General features: G+C 42.9%; 1 protein-coding gene across 1 annotated transcript in view; it reads right to left on the bottom strand.

Moving 5' to 3' along the window:
* Positions 1 to 23933, bottom strand: part of LOC140198706 (coagulation factor IX-like) — a 152667-nt gene that overhangs the window by 115752 nt on the left and 12982 nt on the right. The window contains exon 2 of the mRNA XM_072259724.1: positions 23318 to 23521. Coding sequence (XP_072115825.1) covers positions 23318 to 23521 — 204 coding nt within the window. The remainder of the gene's footprint in view (positions 1 to 23317; positions 23522 to 23933) is intronic.

Genomic DNA, 23933 nt, shown 5'->3' with positions numbered 1-23933 from the left:
AATTCATGCACACACACTGATTCCCCAATTCATGCACACACATTGATTCTCCAATTCATGCACACATTCATTCCCTAATTCATGCACACACATTGATCCCCCAATTCATGCACACACATTGATTTCCCATTTCATGCACACATTGATTCCCTAATTCATTCACACACATTGATTCCAACATTCATGAACATATTGATTTCCAATTCATGCACACACACTGATTCCCCAATTCATGCACACACATTGATTCTCCAATTCATGCACACATTCATTCCCTAATTCATGCACACACATTGATTCTCCAAATCATGCACACACATTTATTCCAAACTTCATGCGCATATTGATTCCCAATACATGCACACATTGATTCCCAACTCATGCACACACATTGATTTCCCATTTCATGCACACATTGATTCCCTAATTCATTCACACACATTGATTCCAACATTCATGAACACATTGATTTACAATTCATGCACACACACTGATTCTCCAATTCAAGCACACACACTGAATCTCCAATTCATGCACACACATTGATCCCCCCATTCATGCACACATTGAATCCTTAATTCGGGTACACACATTAATTCCCAATTCATGCACACAATGATTCCCAATCATGCACACACATTGATTCTACAATTCATGCACAAACATTGATTCTCCAATTCATGCAGACACATTAATCCCAAAAATCAAACACAAACATTGGCTCCCTAATTCATTCACACATTTATTCCCCAATTCATGCGCAGATTGTTTCCCAAATCATGCACACACATTGATTCACCATTTCATGCACACGCATAGATTTCCCAATTCATGCACACACATTCATTCACCATTCCATGCACACACATAGATTCCCCAATTCAGGCACACATTGATTCCTCAATTCATGTGCACAATGATTCCCAATTCATGCACCCACATTGTTTCCCTATTTCATGTACACACATTGATTCTCCAATTCATGCACACAAATTGATACCCCAATTTATGCACACACATTGATTCCCAAATTCATGCACACATAGTTTCGCCAATTTATGCACAAATGAATCCCAATTCATGCACACATTGATTCCCAATTCATGCGTACACACTGATTCCACAATGCATGCACACACACCGATTCTCCAATTTATGCATATACATTGATCCCCCAATTCATACACACATTGAATACCTCATTCATGTATACACATTAATCTCCAATTCATGCACACATTGATTCCCCAATTCATGTGCACAATGATTCCCAATTCATGCACAAACATTGTTTCCCAATTTCATGTACACACATTGATTCCTTAATTCATACACACACACCAATTCCCCAATTTATGCACATGCACCCATTCCCCAATTCATGCACACACACACCGTTTTCCCAATTCATGCACACACATAGATCCCCCAATTACTGCACGCATTGATTCCCCAATTCATGCACATATTGATTCCTAATCCATGCACACACATTGATACCCCATTTCATACATACATTGATTCTTTAATTCATGCACACACACCGCTTCCCCAGTTCATGCACACACACCGATTCTCCAATTCATGCACACACATTGATCCCCCAATTTATGCACACATTGAATCCTTAATTCAGGTACACACATTTATTACCCAATTCATGCACAGATTGATTCCCAATTGATGCACGTACATTGATTCCCCATTTCATGCACACACATAGATTCCCCAATTCAGGCACACATTGATTCCCCAATTCATGCACATATTGATTCCTCAATTCATGTCAATGATTCCCAATTCATGCACCCGCATTGTTTCCCTAATTCATGCACACACATTGATCCCCTAATTCATGCACACACATTGATTTCCCATTTCATGCACACATTGATTCCCTAATTCATTCACACACATTGATTCCAACATTCATGAACATATTGATTTCCAATTCATGCACACACACTGATTCCCCAATTCATGCACACACATTGATTCTCCAATTCATGCACACATTCATTCCCTAATTCATGCACACACATTGATCCCCCAATTCATGCACACACATTGATTTCCCATTTCATGCACACATTGATTCCCTAATTCATTCACACACATTGATTCCAACATTCATGAACATATTGATTTCCAATTCATGCACACACACTGATTCCCCAATTCATGCACACACATTGATTCTCCAATTCATGCACACATTCATTCCCTAATTCATGCACACACATTGATTCTCCAAATCATGCACACACATTTATTCCAAACTTCATGCGCATATTGATTCCCAATACATGCACACATTGATTCCCAACTCATGCACACACATTGATTTCCCATTTCATGCACACATTGATTCCCTAATTCATTCACACACATTGATTCCAACATTCATGAACACATTGATTTACAATTCATGCACACACACTGATTCTCCAATTCAAGCACACACACTGAATCTCCAATTCATGCACACACATTGATCCCCCCATTCATGCACACATTGAATCCTTAATTCGGGTACACACATTAATTCCCAATTCATGCACACAATGATTCCCAATCATGCACACACATTGATTCTACAATTCATGCACAAACATTGATTCTCCAATTCATGCAGACACATTAATCCCAAAAATCAAACACAAACATTGGCTCCCTAATTCATTCACACATTTATTCCCCAATTCATGCGCAGATTGTTTCCCAAATCATGCACACACATTGATTCACCATTTCATGCACACGCATAGATTTCCCAATTCATGCACACACATTCATTCACCATTCCATGCACACACATAGATTCCCCAATTCAGGCACACATTGATTCCTCAATTCATGTGCACAATGATTCCCAATTCATGCACCCGCATTGTTTCCCTATTTCATGTACACACATTGATTCTCCAATTCATGCACACAAATTGATACCCCAATTTATGCACGCACATTGATTCCCAAATTCATGCACACATAGTTTCGCCAATTTATGCACAAATGAATCCCAATTCATGCACACATTGATTCCCAATTCATGCATACACACTGATTCCACAATGCATGCACACACACCGATTCTCCAATTTATGCACATACATTGATCCCCCAATTCATACACACATTGAATACCTCATTCATGTATACACATTACTCTCCAATTCATGCACACATTGATTTCCCAATTCATGTGCACAATGATTCCCAATTCATGCACAAACATTGTTTCCCAATTTCATGTACACACATTGATTCCTTAATTCATACACACACACCAATTCCCCAATTCATGCACATGCACCCATTCCCCAATTTATGCACACACACACTGTTTTCCCAATTCATGCACGCACATAAATCCCCCAATTACTGCACACATTGATACCCCATTTCATGCACACATTGATTCCTTAATTCGTGCACACACACCGCTTCCCCAATTCATGCACACACACCGATTCTCCAATTCATGCACACACATTGATCCCCCAATTCATGCACACATTGAATCCTTAATTCAGGTACACACATTTATTACCCAATTCATGCACAGATTGATTCCCAATTGATGCACGCACATTGATTCCCCATTTCATGCACACACATAGATTCCCCAATTCAGGCACACATTGATTCCCCAATTCATGCACATATTGATTCCTCAATTCATGTCAATGATTCCCAATTCATGCACCCGCATTGTTTCACTAATTCATGCACACACATTGATCCAGCAATTCATGCACACACATTGATTTCCCATTTCATGCACACATTGATTCCCTAATTCATTCACACATATTGATTCCAACATTCATGAACACATTGATTTCCGATTCATGCACACACACTGATTCTCCAATTCAAGCACCCACACTGAATCTCCAATTCATGCACACACATTGATCCCCCAATTCATGCACACATTGAATCCTTAATTCAGGTACACACATTAATTCCCAATTCATGCACACAATGATTCCCAATCATGCACACACATTGATTCTCCAATTCATGCAGACACATTAATCCCAAAAATCAAACACAAACATTGGCTCCCTAATTCATTCACACATTTATTCCTCAATTCATGCACAGATTGATTCTCCAATTTATGCACACAAATTGATCCCCCTATTCATGCACACATTGATTCCCAATTCATGCACACATTGTTTCCCTAATTCATGCACACATTGATTCCCAATTCATGCATACACACTGATTCCAAAATTCATGCACACACACCGATACCCCAATTCATGCACACACATTGATCCCCCAATTCATACACACATTGAATACCTAATTCATGTATACACATTAATCCCCAATTCATGTACACATTGATTCCGCTATTCATGTGCACAATGATTCCCAATTCATGCACACACATTGTTTCCCTATTTCATGTACACACATTGATTCGCCAATTCACACACACACAGATTCCCTATTTCATGCTACACAATGATTCCCCAATTCATGCACACACATTGATTCCCCAATTCATGAACACGTTGATTCTGCAATACATGCATTCATTCCCTAATCATGCACACACATTGATTCTCCAAATCATTCACACACATTTATTCCAAAATTCATGCGCATATTGATTCCCAATACATGCACACATTGATTCCCCAATTCATGCACACACATTGATTTTCCAATTCATGCAGACACATCAATCCCAAAAATCAAGCACAAACATTGGCTCCCCAATTCATTCACACATTTATTCCCCAATTCATGCACAGATTGATTCCCAATTCATGCACACACATTGATTCAGCATTTCATGCACACGCATTGATTCTCCAATTCATGCACACACATTGATTCCCCAATTCATGTGCACAATGATTCCCAATTCATGCACCCGCATTGTTTCCCTATTTCATGTACACACATCGATTTTCCAATTTTTGCGCACAAATTGATCCCCCAATTCATGCACACACATTGATTCCCCAATTCATGCACACATTGTTTCCCCAATTCATGCACACATTGATTCCCAATTCATGCATACACACTGATTCCACAATTCATGCACACACATTGATCCCCCAATTCATACACACATTGAATACTTAATTCATGTATACACATTAATCCCCAATTCATGCACACATTGATTCCCCAATTCATGTGCACAATGATTCCCAATTCATGCACACACATTGTTTCCCTATTTCATGTACACACATTGATTCTCCAATTCACACACACACAGATTCCCTACTTCATGTCAATTATTCCCCAATTCATGCACACACATTGATTCCCCAATTCATGAACACATTGATTCTCCAATACATGCACACATTCATTCCCTAATTCATGCACACACATTGATTCCCCAATTCATGAACACATTGATTCCCCAATTCATGCACACATTGATTCCCAACTCATGCACACACACTGATTCCCCAATTAATGCACACACTGATTCCCCGATTTATGCACACACACCGACTCCCTGATTCATGCACACGCACCGGTTCCCCAATTCATGCACGCACATTGATTCCTTAATTCATGCACACACACAGCTTCCCCAATTCATTTACACACACCAATTCTCCAATTCATGCACATACATTGATTCTCCAATTCATGCACACACATTGATTTTCCAATTCATGCAGACACATCAATCCCAAAGATCAAGCACAAACATTGGCTCCCCAATTCATTCACACATTTATTCCGCAATTCATGCACAGATTGATTCCCAATTCACGCACACACGTTGATTCCCCAATTCATGTGCACAATGATTCCCAATTCATGCATCCGCATTGTTTCCCTATTTCATGTACACACATTGATTCTCCAATTTATGCATAAAAATTAATCCCCCAATTCATGCATACACATTCATTCCCCAATTCATGTACACATTGTTTCACCAATTCATGCACAAATGAATCCCAATTCATGCACATATTGATTCCCAATGCATGCACACACATTGTTTCCCTATTTCATGTACACACATTGATTCTCCAATTCACACACACACAGATTCCCTATTTCATGCTACACAATGATTCCCCAATTCATGCACATATTGATTCACAATACATGCACACATTGATTCCCGAATTCATGCACACATTGATTCCCAACTCATGCACACACATTGATTCCCTAATTCATTCACACACATTGATTCCAAAATTCATGAACACATTGATTTCCAATTCATGCACACACACTGATTCCCCAATTCATGCACATGCACCCATTCCTCAATTCATGCACACATACCGTTTCCTCAATTCATGCACACACATAGACCCCACAATTGGTGCACACATTGATTTCCTAATTCATGCATATATTGATTCCCCAATTCATGCACACACACTGGTTCCCCAATTCATGCACACCCACTGATTCCCCAATTCATACACACACACCGACTCCCCAATTCATGCACACACACCAGTTACCCAATTCATGCACACACACCAATTCCCCAATTCATGCACATGTTGATCCCCAATTCATGCACACACACTGATATCCCATTTCATGCACACATTGATTCCTTAATTCATTCATTACTCTGGTTCCCCAATTCATGCACACACTCCAATTCTCCTATTCATGCACACATATTGATCCCCCAATTCATGCACACAATGAATCTCTAATTCATGTACACACATTCACCCCAATTCATGCACACACATTCATTCCCCAATTCATGCACACACATTCATTCCCCAATTCATGCACACACATTGATTCTCCAATTCATGCAGACACATCAATCCCACAAATCAAGCACAGAAATTGATTTCCCAATTCAATCGCACATTGATTCCCCAATTCATGCATAGATTGATTCCCAATTCATGCACACACATTGATTCCCCAGTTCATGCACACACATAGATTCCCCAATTCAGGCACACATTGATTCCCCAATTCATGCACACAATGATTCCCAATTAATGCACACACATTGTTTCCCTATTTCATGTACACTCATTGATTTTCCAATTCATGCACACACATTGATTCTCCAATTCACACACACATTAATTCCCTAATTCATGAACACACATTGATTCTCCAAATCATGCACACACATTGATTCCCAATTCATGCACACATTGATTCCACAATTCATGCACACATTGATTCCCAATTCATGCACACACATTGATTCCCTTATTCATTCACATACATTGATTCCAAAATTCATGCGCACATTGATTTCCAATTCAGGCACACACACTGATCCCCCAATTAATGCACACACAGATTCCCCAATTCTTGCACACCCACTGATTCCCCAATTTATGCACACACACCGACTCCCCGATTCATGCACACGCACCAGTTCCCCAATTCATGCACGCACATTGATTCCACAATTCATGCACACATTGATTCCCAACTCATGCACACACATTGATTCCCTAATTCATTTACACACATTGATTCCAAAATTCATGAACACATTGATTTCCAGTTCATGCACACACACTGATTCCCCAATTCATGCACACACTCCGATTCCCCAATTCATGCACATGCACCCATTCCTCAATTCATGCACACACATAGATCCCCCAATTGGTGCACACATTGATTTCCCAATTCATGCATATATTGATTCCCCAATTCATGCACACACACTGGTTCCCCAATTCATGCACACCCACTGATTCCCCAATTCATACACACACACCGACTCCCCAATTCATGCATACGCACCAGTTACCCAATTCATGCACACACACCAATTCTCCAATTCATGCACATATTGACCCCAATTCATGCACACACACTGATATCCCATTTCATGAACACATTGATTCCTTAATTCATGCATCTCTCCGGTTCCCCAATTCATGCACACACTCCAATTCTCCTATTCATGCACACATATTGATCCCCCAATTCATGCACACAATGAATCCCTAATTCATGTACACACATTCACCCCCAATTCATGGACACACATTCATTCCCCATTTCATGCACACACATTGATTCTCCAATTCATGCACACAATGATTCCCAATTAATGCACACACATTGTTTCCCTATTTCATGTACACTCATTGATTTTCCAATTCATGCACACACATTGATTCTCCAATTCACGCATACATTAATTCCCTAATTCATGCACACACTTGATTCTCCAAATCATGCACGCAGATTGATTCCCAATTCATGCACACATTGATTCCACAATTCATGCACACATTGATTTCCAATACATGCACACACACTGATTCTCCAATTAATGCACACACAGATTCCCCAATTCTTGCACACCCATTGATTCCCCGATTTATGCACACACACCGACTCCCCGATTCATGCACACGCACCGGTTCCCCAATTCATGCATGCACATTGATTCCACAATTCATGCACATATTGATCCCCAATTCAAGCACACACATTGATACCCCATTTCATGCACACATTGATTCCTTAATTCATGCACACACACAGCTTCCCCAATTCATTTACACACACCAATTCTCCAATTCATGCACATACATTGATTCCCCAATTCATGCACACATTGATTACTTAATTCATGCACACACATTAGTTCCCAATTCATGCACACAATGATTCCCAATTCATGCACACACATTGATTCTCCAATTCATGCACACACATTGATTCTCCAATTCACGCACACACAGAGATTCCCTATTTCATGCACACACAATGATTCCCCAATTCATGCACACACATTTATCCCCAATTCATGCACACACATTCATTCCCCAATTCATGCACACATTCATTCCCTAATTCATGCACACACGTTGATTCCCAATTCATGCACGCATTGATTCCACAATTCATGCACACATTGATTCCCAATTCATGCACACACATTGATTCACTTATTCATTCACATACATTGATTCCAAAATTCATGCGCACATTGATTTCCAATTCATGCACACACACTGATTCCCCAATTAATGCACACACAGATTCCCCATTCTTGCACACCCACTGATTCCCCGATTTATGCACACACACCGACTCCCCGATTCATGCACACGCACTGGTTCCCCAATTCATGCACGCACATTGATTCCACAATTCATGCACATATTGATCCCCAATTCAAGCACACACATTGATACCCCATTTCATGCACACATTGATTCCTTAATTCATGCACACACACAGCTTCCCCAATTCATTTACACACACCAATTCTCCAATTCATGCACATACATTGATTCCTCAATTCATGCACACATTGAATGCTTAATTCAGGTACACACATTAACTCCCAATTCATTCACACAATGATTCCCAATTCAGGCACACACATTGATTCTCCAATTCATGCACACACATTGATTCTCCAATTCACGCACACACAGAGATTCCCCAATTCATGCACACACATTTATCCCCAATTCATGCACACACATTCATTCCCCAATTCATGCACACTTTCATTCCCTAATTCATGCACACACATTGATTCCAAAATTCATGCACACATTGATTTCCCAATTTATGCATACATTGATTCCCAATTCATGCACACATTCATTCCCTAATTCATGCACACACATTGATTCCAAAATTCATGCACACATTCATTTCCCAATTTATGCATACATTGATTCCCAATTTATGCACACATTGATTCCCCATTTCATGAACACATTGATTCCCTAATACATTCACACATTGATTCCAAAATTCATGCGCACATTGATTTCCAATTCACGCACACACACTGATTCCCCAGTTCATGCATACACAGATTCCCCAATTCATGCACACACACCGATTCCCCAATTCATGCACGCACATTGATCCCCCAATTGGCGCACATATTGATTCCCCAGTTCATGCACATATTGATTCCCAATTCATGCACACACATTGATCCCTCATTTCATGCACACATTGATTCCTTAATTCATGCACACACATTGATCCCCCAATTCGTACAATCATTGATTCCCCAATTCATGCACATATTGATCCCCAATTCATGCACACACACTGATACCCCATTTCATGCACACAATGATTCCTTAATTCATGCATCACTCCGGTTCTCTAATTCATGCACACACTCCGATTCTCCTATTCATGCACACATTGAATCCCTAATTCATCTACACACATTCATCCCCAATTCATGCACACAATGATTCCCAATTCATGCACGCACATTCATTCCCCAATTCATACACACACATTGATTCTCCAATTCATGCAGCCACATCAATCCCACAAATCAAGCACAAACATTGATTCCCCAATTCAATCACACATTGATTCCCCAATTCATGCACACACATTGATTCCCCAATTCATGTGCACAATGGTTCCCAATTAATGCACACACATTGTTTCTCTATGTCATGTACACACATTGATTCCTCAATTCATGCACACAAATTGTTTCCCAATTCATGCACACATTGATTCCAAAATTGATGCGCACATTGATTTCCAATTCATGCACACACAGATTCCCCAATTCATGCACAACCACTGATTCCCCAATTGATGCACATACACCGACTCCCAAATTCGTACACACACACCGGTTCTGCAATTCATGCACACACACCAATACCCCAATTCATGCACACACATTGATCCCCCAATTGGCGCAAACATTGATTCCCCAATTCATGCACATATTGATCCCCAATTAATGCACACACACTGATACCCCATTTCATGCACACATTGATTCCTTAATTCATGCATCACTCTGGTTCCCCAATTCATGCACACACTCCGATTCTCCTATTCATGCACACATATTGATCCCCCAATTCATGCATGCATTGAATCCCTAATTCATGTACACACATTCATCTGCAATTCATGCACACAATGATTCCCAGTTCATGCACACACATTCATTCCCCAATTCATGCACACTCATTGTTTCTCCAATTCATGCAGACACATCAATCACACATTGATTCCCCAATTAATGCACAGATTGATTCCCAATTCATGCACACACATTGATTCTCCAAATCATGCACACACATTGATTCCCAATTCATGCACACATTGATTCCCAATTCATGTACACACATTCATCTGCAATTCATGCACACAATGATTCCCAGTTCATGCACACACATTCATTCCCCAATTCATGCACACACATTGTTTCTCCAATTCATGCAGACACATCAATCCCACAAATCAAGCACAAACATTGATTCCCCAATTCAATCACACATTGATTCCCCAATTCATGCACAGATTGATTCCCAATTCATGCACACAGATTCATTCCCCAATTTTTGCACACATTAATTCCCCAATTCATGTGCACAATGATTCCCAATTAATGAACACACATTGTTCCCCTATTTCACGTACACACATTGATCCTCCAATTCATGCACACACATTGATTCTCCAAATCATGCACACACATTGATTCCCAATTCATGCACACATTGATTCCCAATTCATGCACACATGGATTCCACAATTGCACAATACTCAGCGCATATTTTCCTCGCATGAATATAGCGAAGTCAATTATTAGGGGAGCTTGAAGTTAGTGTTGAAAGAACTTCCATTAGAAGTTGTAGAGGTAGGTTCAATATTATCATTTAATGAAAAATTTGATAGGTATATAGACAAGAAAGGAATGGAGGGTTATGGGCTGAGTACAGGTCGGTGGGACTAGGTGAGAGTAGCGTTCGGCACGGACTAGAAGGGCAGAGATCGCCTGTTTCCATGCTGTAATTGTTATATGGTTATATAACTCAATAGCATCATTACATTCTAAGTAACGCTAGGATATTAAACAAACAGCACATCTTTTTTCCCCGTGTGAACATATAAAATCATTGCAACACACCAATATCGCTGAATAAGTGGGGGTCCTGGGCTGATTGCTTGTTTCACTGCAACAAGACGGTCCTATCGAGGGGTGATAAGAGAGAGCAATACTCGAAGGACGTTCCTTATGTCCAGTCTATTCCGCAATTTAGTTTTCCTTACATTCATTGCAGAGATATGTTGGAAATGGAAGCAACGTTTTCAGTGCTTTCATGGCTATCTCAGGATATTTAGCCTTGACTTGGATCCAGAATGCCAGCAGAGATGTTATGCCGAACATACTTTTCAGCCCGCCATCATTTGCAAGCTCGAGGAGTTGATCTCCATCCCGCTCTGACATGGATGAGGCATGCGTAATGAGCTCGCGTGTTTTGAAGCTCAACAGTGGGCGTGACAGGGAATGAAGAAGGTGCAGCTGACTCCTATCGCCAAATCATAACATTTCCTCGTGGCCCAGTAGTGCATGCACAAACATTAATTCCCCAATTCGTGCACACATTGATTCTCCAATTCATGCACACATTAATTCCCTAATTCATGCACAAACATTGATTCCCCATTTCATGCACACACATAGATTCCCCAATTCAGGCACACATTGATTCCCCAATTCATGTGCACAATGATTCCCAATGCATGCACACACATTGTTTCCCCAATTCATGCACACACATTGATCCACCAATTCATGCACACACATTGATTCCCCAATTCATGCACGCATTGGTTCTCCAATTCATGCACACATTAATTCCCTAATTCATGCACACATTGATTCTCCAAACCATGCACACACATTGATTCCAAAATTCATGCACACATTGATTCCCCAATTGCACACATTGATTCTCCAATTCATGAACACACACCGATTTCCCAATTGATGCACACACACACATTCCCCAATTCTTGCACACACATTGATCCCCCAATTCATGCACACTTTGATTCCCCAGTTCATGCACACATTGATTCTCTATTTCATGCACACACATTAATTCCCCAACTGATGCACGCACATTGATTCCCCAATTCATGCACACACACCAATTCCCCAATTCATGACCACACAGTGATCCCCCAATTTATGCACATATTGATTCCCCAATTCACGAACATGTTGATTCCCCAATTCATGAACACATTGATTCTCCAATTAATGCACACATTGATTCCCTAACTCATGTAAACACATTCAATCCCCAATTCATGCACACGTTGAATCCCTAATTCAGGCACACACATTGATTCCACATTTCATGGACACACATAGATTCCCCAATTCAGGCACACATTGATTCCTCAATTCGTGCACACATTAATCCCCAATTCATGCACACAATGATTCCCAATTCATGCACACACACTGATTCTCCAATTCATGCACACACATTGATCCCCCAATTAATGCACACACAATGATTCCCAATTCATGCACACACATTGATTCCCCAATTCATGCACACTTCGATTTCCAATTCATGCACACATTGATTCCCTAATTCATTCACACACATTAATTCTCCAATTCATGCACACATTGATTCCTTAATTCTTGCACACACATTAATCCCCAATTTATGCACATACATTGATTTCACTGTGTGAGTGTTGATTTTGCTGAATACATGTTGAAGGTGGGGGACTGAGAGTAGAGCAGACTCCTGTGATTCTCTCTCAAGATTGCCACACCTGTGACAGTAGTGGCCGGCTTGTGACTGCGCAACCCCATACCCGGTAAGGGGTCTTTGGTCCATGGCCCTTGTGAACCTCACGGGGCAGAAGAAAGAGGAGGAATATGGGTGGAATAGTACAAAAGGACCCTCCAAGCCAACAGAGATCAGGGAGTTCTCTGCCAAGGAACTGGTGGAATGGGGGGGGTGGATAGGGGGCAGGGGTCATGGTGATTGAGGATATGTGTTGGTAGTGGTGTACCAGAGTAAGTTCATCTAATCGAGGGATTGGTATTTAGGGGTCTGTCATCCCAACACCCTGAGGATGCCATTCGCTCCCCATGAAAGTTATAAATCCCTATGTGATCAGGTGGCAGTGGCAGTCATTGAGCGGGATTTAAAACCCTGTGCAGAGTGGAAACCAGTGGAGAAAAAGACCAGAGCCCTTTACCAGCGGGCTCTAATTACAGGTTTATACAGTGATACTGATAACCTGCCAGAAGATTCTGAACAAATTGCTGCCACAGTAGGGCAGTTGGTTACGACAGCAGCTCCCCACCTGAAAGGGGACCTGTCGTTGGGGGGACTTACCTGTCACTCGGCTGTATTATAGACCCATTAACGTGGTGATACCTTTCTTATTTCTCAGTTCCACCCGTAAAGCCTTGCTAGATGAGTTCTCCAGTCTATCCTGACTGAACACTGCCATGACATCTCTTATCCCTTCAGCTCTGTCTCATCTAAAACAACAGAACCCTGGAATACTGAGCGGCCTGTCCTGTCCCTCCTGCAACCAAGTCTCACCAATGGCCACTGTGATGGGATCCAGGAGTGCCCCTATTAACTGTTTGAAGAGAGACAGAGAGAGACATGCATCATTGATGGTTTGTTTTGAAAGGAGAGAGAGAGAGAGAGATGAAGATTAACGGTTGGACTGTCACTTTAAGGCATTGGAAGTAACTTTGGATTTCGACTGAGTTTGGAGCTGGAGACAGCACTGAGCAGCTTATAAGTTGCTATAGTGACTGAAGGCGGTGTTACTTAATGGACACTCGATGTTGTGATTTTCAGCAGGTTGTTGATATTTCTTCAAGGACAGTTGCCTGCTTGTGCACTCCTTTACAGACAAAGGAAGGAGGGACTCTTTGAATGACAGGTGATGCTCAGCCTGGTGAAATAAATGGGAGGTCAGATGATACAGACCTCAGACACGTGATCTGGACACTGAATGAGCATTGTTGTGCCCGCAAAGAAATTGGGTTTTGGAGGATCGATCAGGCGGATCAATTCCAAATTGCAATTCCAATGTAGGAGAAGGGGTTGACTGGTGGGGAGTTGTCTATATGTCCACCCTTGCCGGGGTGATAGCTCCACCAGAGGAAAACCGGTCCCCCTGGTTAAAGTCACAGTCGGTGCCTTGTAAAGGATTTCGGAGGACAACGAGAAGATCGACAGCATCAGCTCACCTGAAGACTCAACTCTCTCTCTCTCTCTCTCTCTCTCTCTCTCTCTCCATCACCACTCAACCAAATACCACGAACTGAACTGAACTTTACTCAACATGGTAAGACTGTATCTTTTTACCCCTAGACTTAAAGAAGCTTGTTTTTCATACATATATATTCCACACTTACTTTTATATATAATTATTGCTTGATTTATAATTATTGTTTGATTTATCTACATTTATATTACTGTATTGCGTAGTTACTAATAAATATTATTAGTTTATAGCAATACTGGACTCCAAAGTGGTTTCTATTTCTGCTGGTTTCTTTATCCCCGTCACGGGGCACGTGACAGCCACAATGTCATAATTCCAGGTGTTGATCCAAGCCCTGAGCTCATCCGTCTTTCCCACGATACTCCTGGCATTGAAATATATGCAGCTCAGAACATTAGTCACAATTTACTTGCAGCCCCCCTGGCCAGCCTCAGGGTCGCTCGGCTCGCTGTCGTCTAGGGAAATAGCCTCGGCCCCGCCAAACTGGGTAATTCGTTTGTGTGGATGCTGTGTGAGGTACCCCACCCCGCCCAAATAACAGACAATACACCAAATGCAATTAAATGATTTACAGTTTATAGATATTACTGGAACTATATAATTAAAAGAGAATAAAATATAAAAGGAAAATAAAAGGCGCCACACTTATCAAAGTTCAATCTCTTCGTGCACAGAACCGTTGGAGCTCAAGGACCTTCTTCTTCACCCTGTGACCCCTCGGACCACCTCGACCGGCCGCCTGGGACCAACAACGGTGGTCGACCAGACGCTCCACACGAGTCCGTCTCCGTCTCCTCGCCGAACGTCCCGCTCGGGGTCCGACCCCGTTAGCGGACTCACAGCACCTGGTCCATCCTCTGTCTCGCTCTCCCGCCTTCTGCCACAAAACCCCGCGCATACAGTATCTTCAAATACACCAACACCATAACAACTATCCCAATTGGTTAATAGCACCCTCTTATCACCCTCTAAACCACAATAAACTGCTAGCGCAAACTTTCTCAATGTTAAAGCACAACAAAGCCGCATTCCCCAGATTAACATAACAAAAACGCCATTTTAATTAGCCTCCGCAGTAACATAAAAATCGAAACCCCCTTACACTCTCCCCCCACCAAATAAAGTCATGTCCTCATGACTTCTAAATAACTCGCCACCCAGTCCTACAGACACACAACACACACATACACAGATACTCACAGTGACAGTGCTCCCAAACAGTAGACCTTACTCCTGTTCCACGGGCGCTAAATAGGCCAACCTATCTGGGAGCTTCTTAACCCTCTGAGACCTCCGTACCCCCTCACCTAAACCCACAAGGCTCAGACACTACTAGGGATACCTCGGGCCTGCTTGCCAACTCCTCTCTCACTCAGGCCACCACTACAGCTTGGAGCCCCCTGTCCCGTGGCCGGGGCCCCGCCTCTCCTCCTTCCTGATCCTGCCGTAACTCAGACTGCCCACAGCTAGCCCTCCCCACCACACCTGACTCAGTGGGAGAAGGGCCAAAGGTCTCTTCCTCAATCACGGGGAAGTTAGCGAAAGGCAGCATGTACCACATGTGCAGCACATCATCCTTCGAATCCGTATCCTTCCTCATTCCCTTGATCGGTAGCTGCTGTTTGAGTTTCTCCAAACTGAAACATTTAGCTGGGGCTACCCCTTCAGCCTCCTGCAGTCGAGACGTCAGCTTCTTCGGGGACTCCTTCAACTCTCGCCACAGCCTCAGCAGTTCTGACTCAGGGTTCCTGGCCATCTCAATCTGGGACGCAGTTACCCCACCAGCTTCTTCCACCCTGACTTGAAAAGCAGCAGTTAAAGAATGTTCAGCCTCCGGTTGTTTCTTCCTGAGGACGTCTTCCAGGTCAACTTTCAGTTTTTCCACTTCATTTAAACTCACGATTGTCACCTTCAGGTTCCTTTCAAGCGTCCGCCTCCCTTTTCCGAGATCTGTCCTCCATTTCTTTACCTCCTCGGGAGTGTAGTCAAACTCCCCTCCCTGGGCTCTCGGTTTTCTGTTGACCTTAGTCAAAACACTTCCTTGATCTTCCCCAACTTGTAAATCTTCCAATCTGTTCTGAATGGACGTCTTGAGTTTCTGCTGATCCCTTCGAAGGTGGGTCATTGTTTCTTCTCGCTGGATTAATTCGTCAGTATATGACCGCAGTGCGGTGCAAATCCCCTCTCTTCCCTGTGTCTCATTCAGATTGACGACCTGGGTTTCCATCCCCCGGTCCACCACCGTCTGTCCCAACACCAGGAAGTTCAACTGGTATGTCGGGTCATTTTCCTCACATTGCACCAAGGTCCTCCAGCCAAAAACTCCTCCACATTTGACACTTCGCTTCGGTCGCCCGGGCTCAGCCACTCGCCTCGCCTCATAGTCCCCCCAGACGAATCCAAGCTCTAGGCAGTCATCCACATACGTCAAAACTCCACACACCTTCACTTCCCCCATGGTTTTCCTCATGCCCCGCGGGAAGGATGCAGGGGCTCCGAATATACCCTTGGGCATCTTTTCGGATCGGAAGAATCCTAGGGAACTAGTAAAGGCCATCTTCGGATCAACAGCCGCACTCCTCAGGATCTGGCAACATCCATCCCTCAGATGCAGCACATTAAACCACGTCGCATCATCCACACACACGCTGCCTTCATCTTCCACGCCGCCAGGGTCCAGTTGCCGCGACCTCTCTCTCACTGAGGTGTCTTCAGCGGTCAACTCCCCTCCCTCGTGGTGGTTCGGAGCATCTACTAAGAGGGTCTCACCCTCAGCTACTTTCCCCAAGCCGTACCACCGCTGGGTCTCATTTAAATTCGGTACTGGCTCAAGGCTGCTACACACGTCCTCAGAAGCAACTCGACACACTGGGTGCCCAGAAAATGCCTCCATGAACTCCAGGGTCATTAACCAATCATCATCTTCTGGATAACTACTGCCACTAGTACCCAAAGTCTCCGGTGCCCTTGCGGTTGTCAAGGATAAATGCTTCAGACACCGGTTGTAAAACGAACTGTAAAACAACTTGATCTGTGCCCCGGGGTCGAGGATAGCTTTAGCATCGCTTTCCTCTATCCATAACGACACCCTGGGGCGTGGCCCCTCTAAGTCGTCAGGAATAGGGTCTTTTCCTTGCGGAAGTTCAGTGGTACATTACTGGGAACGTGCTTCCCCAGAGACCCCAAGCCGTTCCCCTCACTGGGCCTCCACTAAGTTTCCCGACACCTCTCTGATCAGCTGAACAACTGATCCCCTGAAATGATCCGCCTGGCACTACAAGCAATTTAGCCGCCCTCCTCGCCAGAGAAGACACACTGAAAACTTTCCCCCCTCTTTCAAATAACTGACAGCTGTCACTACGGTGTGAGTGAGCCTGACAGCTCTAACACTGTCACCAGCCCGCCTACTCAAACTTTCAACCAATCCCTGTCGCTCTCCCTCAACCGAGCACTGCCACTCATCTAACAACTGAGAGATCCGCTCCGCCCACGTCTCGCACGCCTCCGCCCCTCCTGGGGTGGACACTACCCCCAGTGCCAGGCGGAGCCTGCTAGAGCTAGAACATTTATTCGCAGACTCTACCTCCAAATCAGACCACTCTTTCCTCTCTCTCCCAACTGCATGGACAGCCCCGAGTGCCACCTCTAACTCGTCAATGCTAATCTGAACTCGAACAAAGACCGCACCCACAACGCATACAGCAATCAACAGCAAATAACCCACAGAGACACACATTACAGATTTAATCAGGGCACCCACACAGCATACCAACAGACTCAAGCATCCCGGACAAAGCCCCCACAATGCAGCCCCCCTGGCCACCCTCAGGGTCGCTCGGCTCGCTGTCGTCTAGGGAAACAGCCTCGGCCCCGCCAAACTGGGTAATTCGTTTGTGTGGATGCTGTGTGAGGTACCCCACCCCGCCCAAATAACAGACATTACACCAGATGCAATTAAATGATTTACAGTTTATAGACATTACTGGGACTATATAATTAATAGAGAATAAAATATAAAAGGAAAATAAAAGGCGCCACACTTATCAAAGTTCAATCTCTTCGTGCACAAAACCGTTGGAGCTCAAGGACCTTCTTCTTCACCCTGTGACCCCTCGGACCACCTCGACCGGCCGCCTGGGACCAACAACGGTGGTCGACCAGACGCTCCACACGAGTCCGTCTCCGTCTCTTCGCCGAACGTCCCGCTCGGGGTCCGACCCCGTTAGCGGACTCACAGCACCTCGTCCATCCTCTGTCTCGCTCTCCCGCCTTCTGCCCCCAAAACCCCCTCGCAAACAGTATCTTCAAATACACCAAAACCATAACAACTATCCCAATTGGTTAATAGCACCCTCTTATCACCCTCTAAACCACAATAAACTGCTAGCGCAAACTTTCTCAGCGTTAAAGCACAACAAAGCCGCATTCCCCAGATTAACATAACAAAAACGCCATTTTAATTAGCCTCCGCAGTAACATAAAAATCGAAACCCCCTTACATACTCAATCGTTGAGTCCTGACTTTGCTGAAGGACGTAACAGCGTCTGTCTCCATAACCTCTCCACTGATTGTTCTGGCACTCTGATTCCCCGTGCAACTCAAGTTTAACCCCCGCCCCACGCCATGTGGCACTAGTGCCTGTGAGAGTGTGTTAACGGTCCTATGGATGGCGTATGAGCATGCAAAAGTACTCCAAAGCTTTGGACCGCTGGGTCTGTATGAGGATGCCGACACACGCCACTGAAGGGCTGTCGCTGAAAACAGTGAAGAACAGGACTGTTGGAGGAACTTGTCCAGCTTCCCGAGTTTGGGAAAGCCGGGAGGGACAGCTCATTCCAGCCAACCTCTCCCCATTGTATGGAAATGGCCTTAAAGACTCTGAGACTCGGTAACCCGCCGTGGTATAGTGTTTTAGGGGCTGGTACTTCCCGGGCAATGATTTGTCTAATCTTAAGGTGCTGACTCTGAGAGCAATCCCTCTGTCAGGCGATACCATGAGCACAGGTCCAACCAGTCAGCGAATGTGTGCAGGAGCGTTACCCCGAGTCGCCTGTGTCAACACCGAATGGTGCCTTGAAGATGGGCACTCCCTGGACCCTAAACGCTACCTACTGGGTTTGCAGCACCTGGGCCTCCCTGTAGCTTTCTGTGGGACAGTACGGCTGCTGCTATCAGCACCTCAATAGCCCGAACAAGCACTCTGCCCATGAGAGTGACATGGTAGGAAGCATCCCACAGAGGTAGAAAGCCTCTCCCCTGTACGATACATCCAGGCTGTGCTAGGAACTCAAACTCAAAATTTGCCTTTTGGCTCTAGCCGTTTTTGAGATGCAAGCAGTTTATTATTTTTATCTCCAAACATATAAAATTGGCTCTTTAACTTAAGCAAATAGCCTTCAATAGGATCTTTATAAAGCCAGTTTTGTTCCCTTGGTAGACTCTATGAAGTATTTATTTAGTAGATGGAGACCACTTACAATTTCACTTGTTGGTCACATCCATATAGTTAAAATGATGATTTTACCAAAATTTTTTATATTTATTTCAGAATATCCCTGTTTTTTTGACTAAGAAGTTATTTTGATTGGATTGATTCTATTATTTTATCTTTTATTTGCAATATTAAAAGACCAAGAATTAGTAAATGTCACTTACAAAAGTTGAAAAAGAATGGAGGTCTCGCTTTGCCTAATTTAAGAATGTATTACTGAGCTGTTAATGTGCGACACATGTCCTTTTGGTTATATTGGGTTGATAAGAACGGTCAGCCAATTTCAGTAGACTTGGAATTGAAAGCTGTGAAAGTTTTATTTAACCTCGTTATTGGGAGCTGCTTTACCTACACAATTAGCTAAAGTTGTTAATTTAAACTTATACCCTGTGATTAGCATTCTTTACAAACTTGGCTCCAGTTCCGCAATTTTTTTAATTTTAAAAAATTTAAACTTTGTAGTTTAATTTATCAAAATTACTTTTTAAGCCTTCTTTGAGTGAACCAATTTTTTTACTTTGGAAAAATAGAGGTATTAATTCTTTTTTGGATTTACTTAAAGAAGATAGACTTTTGAACATTTTGAACAATTAGTTGATAAGTATTCTCTTTCATACTCACACTTTTTACAATACCTTCAAGTTAGACATTTCTTACAAAAATATGTAAGTAATTTTACTTACATATTGGATGCTGACCTGTTAGATACTATCATGAGTAGGAACCCTTCGATGAAGGGTTCCATTGGAAGAATTTATAATTTACTCTTACAATGGGATAAGCGTCCTTTATTTAAGATTAAACAAGGTTGGGGAAAAGAACTCAATTTGACTTTTATGACGGAGGATTGGATGCGGATTCTGAAGCTGGTTAACTCTTCTTCAACCTGTGCTAGTCATTCGCTGATTCAATTTAAAATTGTACATCGTTACCATTTGACGAAGGAGAGATTGTCTCAAATATTTCCTAATGTTGATAGTTATTGTAATAGATGTAAAACTGAGACAGCTACACTGACACATATGTTTTGGTCTTGTTCTATACTGGAACAGTTCTGGAAGTCAGCTTTTTCAACAATTTCTAAAGCACTTAAAATTAATTTACAACCTAACAAATTAACTGTGCTTTTTGGAATAATTCCTCAAAATATCTGTGGTATCTCTGTGTCTGACCAACATGTTATTGCATTTGTTACATTGATTGCTAGGAGGGCCATTTTGTTGAAGTGGAAGGATACATCGGCTCCCACTTTGCCACAATGGTTCTCTCAAGTGATGCTATGTCTTAGTTTGGAGAAAATTAGAAGTCGAACCTTTGAACCTATGCTTGATTTTGAGAAAAGATGAGGTTCATTTGCTCGTTATTATCATTTGAGTTAATTGATGGATTTCCTCCACGACCTAATTGTGGCAAATCTTTGGTACTTTTTTTTCTTCGCTGGCAGTTTGATGTTTATCTTTAGAAGCCTTTTGTATGACACATGGCTCCAGGGTTGAACACCTAATGGGGGTTTTTCTCCACTTCTTCTTGCTTAGTAGGGGTTTTTTTTAAATCACCAAAATTTTTTCAATCATTAAAATAATGTTTTTTTTGAGACATTCTAAGTGTTGCTTACTTCGATGTACTCAGGTTAATTTTGGATAATAAAAAGATTTGAAAAGAAAAGAAAAAACTGTTTTTATAAAATCACAATCCCTCACGGAACCCCTAGCGACCTCCCGCAGAACCCCGGTTGAGAAACCCCGCCATAGAGCATAGTCGTACAGCACAGAAACAGACCATTCAGCCTAAACCGTCCATGCTGATCATGATGTCCATCAAAGCTAGTTTGACTTGTTTGTGTTTGATCCATATCGCTCTGAAGCTTAACTAGCCATGTACTTGTCCTAGTGTCTTTTGAAAGTTGCTATTGTACCTGCCTCAAACACTTCCTCTGGCAGCCCATCCAGCTGGAACATGGTTACATGGAGACTATGCAAACTTCACTAGTCGTGGTGAAGGTGGGTCCCTGGAGCTCTGAGGTAGCTGCACACATCAGTTGTGATCTGGAAGCTTCTTCCACAGAGTGTTCTAGAAGCAGATTTTAAAGTGAATTTCAAAGGGGTAGATAATTCTCAATAGACAAAATTACAGGGCAGTGAGAGGAGCCAGATTAATGGCTGACTGGTCTTTCCAATGTTTAGAAATAATTTGGATGTGTGTATCCAAACAGATATGTAGCAAACCCAGAGGGAACTAATAATTTTTGGTAAAGAACCAGATGTAAAAAGATGAACGAAGGCACAAGAGATTTTGCAGATGCTAGAATCCAGGTGAGTAGTTGGGGGAGGGGGTAGATCAGTTCCGTCAATAAATACTGCCCGACCTGCTGTATTCCTCACAGATGAATGAAGCATGATTTAGTAAAAGACAGAGCTGAGATTATAACATGCTGAGCGAGGACAAGGAACTGATGGGGTGTGGCATGTGGAGTGAGCTGTGGCGAGTGTCCCCTACAGGGAAACAGATTCGCCGATTCGCTAAGTGGAACAGAAGACGCTCATTGCGAATAGCACATTAACTCTTTATTTATGAAACAGTGAAACACTCAACCAAACAAGTATTTACCGAAGCATCCTCAGTTACAAGGCTGCAGCGCTAACCATTTAATAACCCTTCATGATAAACTCTTATCTAAACTGAGCGTCCGAAGTTAACACTTACTGAGCCAAACCTCAGCTGTTTACTGTTTCCACACCGACCACCCAACTGAGAGGAGACCACGCGCTTACCACGCTCCAGATTAACCCTTGGGACATGATGTCACCGGCTGAATGGAAGCTGGTGGAAGGGGCTTCAACGTTCCTCACACTGGCCGGTTGCCACCTTTCGCTGAGCAGGTCAGTCGAGGCCCTCACTGCAACGCCCCAGCGCTCGAAAGCCTTAACACCGTGACACTCAACCTGCAGGTTGGTGTAACCCCCGAGGGCACTCCACTATAATAGTCAAGACCCAGAATTATCAACCCACCAGTGTAATACAGTCATCCACCAGCCTCTCAATGACCCCCAAATACTATGTGGGTACTATTACAGCGATAGAAAGGGTGGGTAATGTAGCAGGATCCTCTTTTGAGTCAGTATGGGAGGAAGTCAGGAACAGGAAGGGAGCAGTTACTCTATTGGGGGTATTCTATAGGCCCCCTGGTCGCAGCAGAGATACCGAGGAGCAGATTGGGAGGCAGATTTTGAAAAGGTGCAAAAATAACAGGGCTGTTATCATGGGTGACTTTAACTTGCCCAATATTGATTGGCACCTGATTAGTTCCAATGGTTTAGACGGGTCAGAATTTGTCAAGTGTGTCCAGGACGGATTCCTGTCACAGTATGTTCACAGGCTGACTAGAGG

This window comes from Mobula birostris, chromosome 6, assembly GCF_030028105.1.
Source record: "Mobula birostris isolate sMobBir1 chromosome 6, sMobBir1.hap1, whole genome shotgun sequence".
NCBI lineage: Eukaryota > Metazoa > Chordata > Chondrichthyes > Myliobatiformes > Myliobatidae > Mobula > Mobula birostris.
Note: the sequence above shows the minus strand (reverse complement) of the source record. Positions and strands in the feature narration are given on the sequence as shown.